Source organism: Biomphalaria glabrata, chromosome 8, assembly GCF_947242115.1.
Source record: "Biomphalaria glabrata chromosome 8, xgBioGlab47.1, whole genome shotgun sequence".
Lineage (NCBI taxonomy): Eukaryota > Metazoa > Mollusca > Gastropoda > Planorbidae > Biomphalaria > Biomphalaria glabrata.
In genome coordinates this window covers 47,056,046-47,063,325 of record NC_074718.1, presented here as the reverse complement: position 1 = coordinate 47,063,325, position 7,280 = coordinate 47,056,046, and the positions used below count along the sequence as shown (strand labels likewise).

Below are 7,280 nucleotides of genomic sequence, written 5' to 3'. Positions count from 1 at the left end.
TATAATCTGCGGACATGTCAGTCCATTTATTCAATGATCAACATAGTCAACCAAGGTCACTTAGACCCTTAATTTGAAGCAAACATAAATACATGAAATCTGTGTGTACAGCAACAATGGTCATATTTTAGAGTTCACTTCCAGTAGATCCCACAGGACTGGAAGCAATGCTTGCCACTAACACTAAGACTTTGAACTAGGACTGGATAGGATTTCAATTGAACAAGTGAAACGATCAACTCAACACCTTGGTCCATAAGTTGAACTGTTTTGAACCTGGAGAAATGACTCAATATAATTTGACCAGAAGGCAGATCTGTTTCAACAAAAGCCTGAGTTCTAATTCATAAGTCAACAATATCAAGAAAAAAAAAGTGTCACTTTGTAATTTTACAGAACCAACTGAATGGCCAGAGTCTAATGTACATGATATCACACATTCACCCACACTAGATCTACAGATCAACATATGTTACTATCTAAAAATGTTTGAGAAATATATAAATCAATGTTTCAAAAGGGAAAACAAAAGGTTTAAAAAGCTGCACATTGCCATCCAACTAACAATAGTCAACAAGAGACTGCAGTCTGGAAACATCCAGATCAAACTGGTTTTATTTTTTCTGTTTTTTGGAACATGTGAGAAGAAGTTAAGGAAATTATACACTTTCAATCAGATTACTAACTTAAGTACTAAGAGGCAACATTATCTATTTCTAGGCTCTAATTAGTAATATGATCACTAATATACCAAGACCCCCCTCCATAATGACGGAAATAAAAAGGAACAGATTACGCTGGGCAGGTCACCTTGAAAGAATGTCAGAGAACAGAGGAGCAGCAAAGATTGTTCACAAAACAAACAAAAAGCAGGCACCTCAAAGGTAGGCCACAGTACAGTGGCTTGACGATGTAGAGGCAGATCTAGAACAGCAGGATAGATCAGAATGAAAAGATGTGCTATAGTAGGTCAGGGCCCTCCAAGGGCTGTAGTCCCACCGGGATGGATGAACATAATGACTATTTTAAAGTTAAACTGCCATTATTACAAACTATTGAATTCAAACATGAGAAGGACCAACTGATTTTTATGTTTTTTTTAAAGTGACTGGATTTTTTTTCTACCTTTCCCAATTGAAATGTTTAATTCCCAATTGAAATGTTTAATATACACACCTCACTCATGTATCTAGCAATGGAAAGATGACTAGAAACTTTAAGACCAGAAAGTATTTACCATAAAGACTAAATAATTAAGCCCCAGCTGACTACATAATCAAGTCTCAGTCCCTAGATCAAGGATATGATTTGTCTCTCTTTTCTTTCATCTTCAGTTTTGGAGATCCATCTGTTTCATTAAACTGTTCCTGGAGAAAAGGAAAAAATCAAACAAGTCAAAACTTAAGACATAGAGAGGTATAGAGAATTATCAAATAAATTCTCTAATTCAAAGCAAATGAAAAAAATAAAAAATAATTAAAGAAATGTGCACCCATATAAAGCAATAGAACACTGCAAGTCAGACATGGTCATGCCTTATTACTGTTACACAAAAACTAACACCTGAATTGTATTACCAGCTTCAGATAAGAAAGATACTATACAACTATTGTAAATTAAAAACACATATGTTTAACATGGCTTTACAATAGATTGATGCTTACTTAATTTGAAGAAGAAAAAAAACAACTTTGTTTTTCTATTACTTGATTTCTAAATCAAAAGTGTATGTTATTAGTGGACTGTAAGTAATCTATGTACATTGTTGTGGTACTACTAATAGCATTGAATATACAATTAATTTAGTTACATTTTAGTATTTAAAAAATAGTTTAGATGTATGTGTATAAAATAATTTGAAAACAAAAGCTTTTAGACCATGCTTATTTATGTCAATTATTTCACATGTGAAGAATGGTTCTTAGTGAATATAACAAAACCAAAAAATCAGTTTTCTGTCCATAAATGTTTACCTCTGTAAAATAACACAAATTAAACCTTTATGGCAATATCAAAAGGTCCTCAGTGCTTGCAAAACTCTCCTCCAGGGAACAGCACCAGGAAAAAAAAGGAGACAGAGGAAGCAATGGGAAAACAACATTAAAGAATGGACAGGCCTGCCAATGAAAGAGATTCTATTAAGAGGAATGGAGAAAGATGGTTGACCTATATTGTGTGGTGCCCCAATAGTTCAACAGACTAAGGGACAGGTGAAGGTGAAAAGTTTACCTTGCTCTTAGAGGAGTGACTCTGTTGTTTAGATTTCTCTTTATAATCTCTCTCTGCATACATTTTGGAGGATCCATTGGCTTCCCCATTTTGTTTGCCTACATTTAGTGGAGAAAAAAAAGTTTGGAGCCTTGAGGCAGTGCCTTCATCTCAAAAATATTTGTACAGAAGTGTGTAAAACAAGGAGTTCTAGAATGATTCTATCAATACGTACGTGAAGCTAGATAATGATCCTCACTTTTTCTTCTTTTGGAAAGTTCTGGGTCATAGGTTTCAACAGTGTTCCTGAAGAGAATCACTGGAGTTGATATAATACATTTATAATCTCTCCTAAACTAATTTGATACCACTTAACAATTATCCCAATGTGTCCTAGTCTACATTTTTATAGCATTTAAGAATAATACAATTCATAATCTTTTCTTAAAATATACAAAAAAATGTTTTTAATTGCTTAAAATTTAATTTTGAATAGTTCCCCTTGGAATACACAGATTTCTTATTTTCAATCATGTTTTTCCCCAAAAAAGGATGTTTTTCAAGAGTGGGGGCTAAAAAAAAAGGATCTATATTTAATATTAATTTTTCATATGAAAATGACATGGGATAGTGAGCTCAAGACAATTAATTTATGTTTTATATACATTATATATTAAGTTATGTTAAAATATGAATAACTATCATTAAGAACAGTTTTAGTTCAGTTTGGATCATAAAATATGGTCTAGATCTTAATAGACTTGGTAAGTCAGTAAGTTTTTATTTTTACATTCCATTATCCAAAATAAAATATCGTTTAGGTTTTATAAATATTAGTATTTATCTAAAAAAGGCATACAGTCCCATTTAATTCTATACCAAACTTAACATTTTCCGAAAACAAACAAACAAGTTGTTGAAGTTTAATCATAACAGGGTAGTGAAATACATATGAGCAAAATGGATAATTCAGTTGGAACATGGAAAATAATTATGGAGAGAAAGAGTTAAAAAAAGATTTACACTAGGACACAAAAAAAATAAAATAAACATACCCTCTTTTTATCTTTACGATCTTTTTCCATTTCAAAAGACTCATCAGCTTCTTGACTTGTGGGACTCTGTCAAATAATAAGTAAACTGGGAATTAGAGCTCTATATCTGTTGCTGTTACCAAACAGTGCTCTATCAAGTGGTATTTACTGTTAAAGTGTCCACTGATTGGTGTAAATACCACAATGAGCTTTAACATAAACATCTTTTACATTTCACAAATTAGTTGACCAAGTGCAGGCAATTTTCTTTTCTCATTTAAGGTATAAACAACAAGAGAATTTTTTTTAAAGAGTAAATCAATGAAACAAAAGCTGAGATTTTATCTAGGAATAAAATGTTTAAAGTTAACTGCAGACCATCAGAGACTGATGATCCCAAAATGACAGCTAAAGCAATTTAAATTAGTTTTATGTAATTTGATAGTCTAAGCCATTATGAAGTCACACTTTAAACAACGAATATCCAGGTATATATTGTATATCACATAAGCTAAGCCACTCCATCATTTTTAAAAATTATGTTTAGCTTGGACAGAAGATGCCATATCAAAAATACTTTTAGAAGGAAGCAGGCTAAAAGAGATGGGGCTGACTTAGTGTGTCTAGAGGTCACAAGGTCATTACCTTTCTGTGCTTGCTTTGTCCATCCACTGGTGACTCCTACAATCAAGAAGTAAGTTGCACAACATGTCAACATGACATGCAGTGGCTGTTGTGGTGGTAAAGAAGAAGATGATGTGGTGGCAAAGCATCTCATGTTTTGTTTTAGTGCCACAACCATGCCAAGCCAGTGTGCAATTCATCATGCCCTTATCTCCCCCACCCCCCCAAAAAAAAAACCAATGAAAACATTGCTATATCAAACAACATATGATCAGGGCATGATGAATTGAAGACAATTGAAACAGCTTTCATTGCAGCAAGAAAAATATTTTAAAACAATTAAACAAATGTTTCTGATAAAAGCAAGACACTAATTAGTGAAACTTTTATTTGACTTATGAGTTTAGCTTTTGCAGTTGTAAGACCTAAGTAGAAAATCTCTATAAGAAGTCTTGAGAATAAGATATGGTTTCAAAGAAAACCTATTACCCTATGTGATTCACCTTCAAGTTTGGGTTGAATGAAGGTGGACAGCACTATCTCTCATGATATTTAATGTAGAAGTTTTATTTCTAGGTTATGTTGGTATCTTTTTTATGTTACTGAATGAATATTATTTCAAGATCTTTTTTTTTAATTTGGATACATTCATTTCTTTCTGAACAATACATTTTACAAATAGGCCCACACATGTTTAGACTTGGGTCAGCTTTTACTTTCATATGGGTCTTGTTCTAATGGAAGTAAAACATTTTTGGTCAAAAAAAATGAAACAGGTTTACATCAATAAACAGAAAGAAAGTTTTGAAAAATACATTGACATCCATCATTATCACTTAGATAATGGACATAAGTTACTTTTAGAACCAACATTCAAAGTGATGTGCAATAATGAAAAATAGAGACAGACAAAATCAATGTTGCATACAATCTACTGCTGGTTTGTTTATTCATGGACCAAAATGTACAGTACACTCACAAAACAAAGTGTACAGTACACTCACAAAACAATGTGTACAGTACTCACAACTGTTTCTATCAAGTTTGTTCTCCCACCTTCCTGTTAACATTTCATTTGTATTCTTACTAGCCAAGAAATGTACTCAGTCCCTCTCTATGGTCAACACTTTCTGGTCTTAAAAAGTTTCTAGTCATCTTTCCATTGCTACTTCGCTGAGACCACTGTATTGCCACTGATCACGGCTCCATTCCACCACCCCCTTTTTTTTTGGAACATGCTAACAGTGCAGCATAAAGACAAACATATTAATTACATTTCCTGTTATTTACATACTACAAAAGACAAGTATTGTTAACAGAAGTAAGACAAAGGAACAATCGCACTGGAGTGACAATAAGCAGCTACACGTCAAAACATCATCACAAAACAAGCTGACAGGTAAACAGGGGACCAAGAATGCAATGCAGACAGGTTGAGAGTCTAGTAGCCCTTTTATACTGGAAGCTTTAGTGATGTTATCTAATATATAGCATAGTGCAAAATTTACTCTCAACATGGGCAAATTGAGTTGATGTCTACAGAAAACAGGTTATAACTCAAACATCACAAAGAAGCTTGTTTTAAACCTAATAACTATTTCCAATAGCATAAGTATCAGAATTTAAAAATGGATACCCATGGAGAATTCCAAATGGTCACTGCCTCAGAATACATGTCAAATCACAGCTTTCATCAATGTTAATATTTCTTATTGATATCTGCACTGAATTCTTGCCTTTTTAAATACTTTAAAACAAAATCCAGAAAGGGTTGGATGTTATAGGCCCTGCTAGTTGTTTTCATTTCAGTGGATAGAGGATGGAGAGTGATTCGTTTCTGTATGGCTCCTTCAGTATGACCTTGTTCTTAGGTTGTTTCAGACAGCTGCAGAGGATGGATTAACTCTTGTATCACAGCAGTACATCAACGTAGCTGGCAGTCACTCAACATGCTGAAGACACCAACTTCACTTGAGACTTCTGACCAGGTGGGAAGACAGCACTGCTTCGTTCAGACAGCAGCATTTTATAACTTTGCTCAAATAATGACTTTCTTTTGATATCAGGACTCTGCTAGTCGAATGGTTTGCAGGTGGTATTAACAGCAGCAAGAAGAGATCATTTATTATCTTCCCTACTATCAACTTTCAAGGCGTCTATATTTCAGTCATCATATGTCAGTATCTTTCAATAAATGCTTCTTTGACTTTAACTGCACATATTGGTAAACCAAAGGCTGATGAGCAGCATGTTTCATAAGACCAATTTCCTCTCTTCACAGAAAGATTTTTGTTCACTACACCTCTATCTCCTCAAGAAAAGGATGCTTATCAAACAGATCAGGCTTTTGACACCTTGAAAGGTAAATTTCTTCCTCTGTTCCATTGGTTTCTTTGGCAACAATATTACATGACGCAATAGGCAGTCGTAGGCAGAGTGACGTTAGTTGGTTTCAAACCTGACCACTTGCAATATACATCAAAAAATAAGTTATCCATCCAAGATTTGTCTCTCTCTATGCAAGCTGCTTATCAATGTTATTGTTTTGAAGGAAGGGTTTCAAAGTGATCAAGCTCTTTGTTTTTAACATAGACATTTTCATTTTCCTTGTCACTGTGCTCTCTATGTCTGGGATTCACCTTTTTCTCAAGCCGCAATGTATCAGTATCATCCATTTTGTGCCTTCGTCTCTTGTCATCTGGCCCCAGCATTTTTGGATCTTACTGCCTCCATTTCTCTTGTTTATTCAAGCTCTCTTCTGTTAATTCTCTCCTTGTTTCACCTTCTACTTCCGTTTCTACATTGATTTCCTTATTGATTTGATCTCTGCTTTGAACACTTTCCATTTGATATTGTTTTATTCACATTAGACTTTGGGTTATCTTTGACGCTTTAACACTTGACGGAGAGGATACTCCTTAAACCATATTGTGGTTAGCTTGTCTGGGAGAACTTGTCTCAGGACAAAAACCTTCCACTACACTTGTATACTAACCTGAGATGACCCACTCATTTCCAGACGCCTTCGTTTAGGATCTGAAAAAAAATAATTAAGAAGTTTCCACTGAAACCAGATTTGGTCTTCAGAACAACTGTAATGGTATAGAACAAATGACAAATAAAGAATAATGCTTACAGTGATTGAGAAAAAGGATTGTCTGGCAAATGTGGACAAATAATCAGAGAATATTGGCATTGCTTTTGTTGCTAACTGATTGAATCAATCAAAAATGTATTCCACACTTGTAAAAGAAGAGCACTGCTTCTATTAACTGGATGTTTTATATCACTATTTAAAAAGCCCCATAGAAAATAAATAATATGGAAAGAAATCATGTGACTTAAAAGAATATTTTTTCTCTCTTCAGTAGAACTAGTATACACAAAACTGTACAACAGGAGGCAGAGTGGTAA

At 33.9% G+C, this 7,280-nt stretch overlaps 1 protein-coding gene across 1 annotated transcript; it reads right to left on the bottom strand.

The window, feature by feature from the left end:
• Nucleotides 1-4,077, bottom strand: LOC129927770 (uncharacterized). Its single transcript, XM_056038872.1, has 6 exons — nucleotides 3,888-4,077; nucleotides 3,264-3,329; nucleotides 2,444-2,514; nucleotides 2,230-2,327; nucleotides 1,307-1,367; nucleotides 1-640 (listed from the first exon to the last, which is right to left on the bottom strand). The coding sequence occupies exons 1-6, from the start codon at nucleotides 4,067-4,069 to the stop codon at nucleotides 615-617; spliced, it is 504 nt and encodes a 167-aa protein (XP_055894847.1). The 5' UTR covers nucleotides 4,070-4,077; the 3' UTR covers nucleotides 1-614.
• Nucleotides 4,078-7,280: the final 3,203 nt, after the last annotated feature.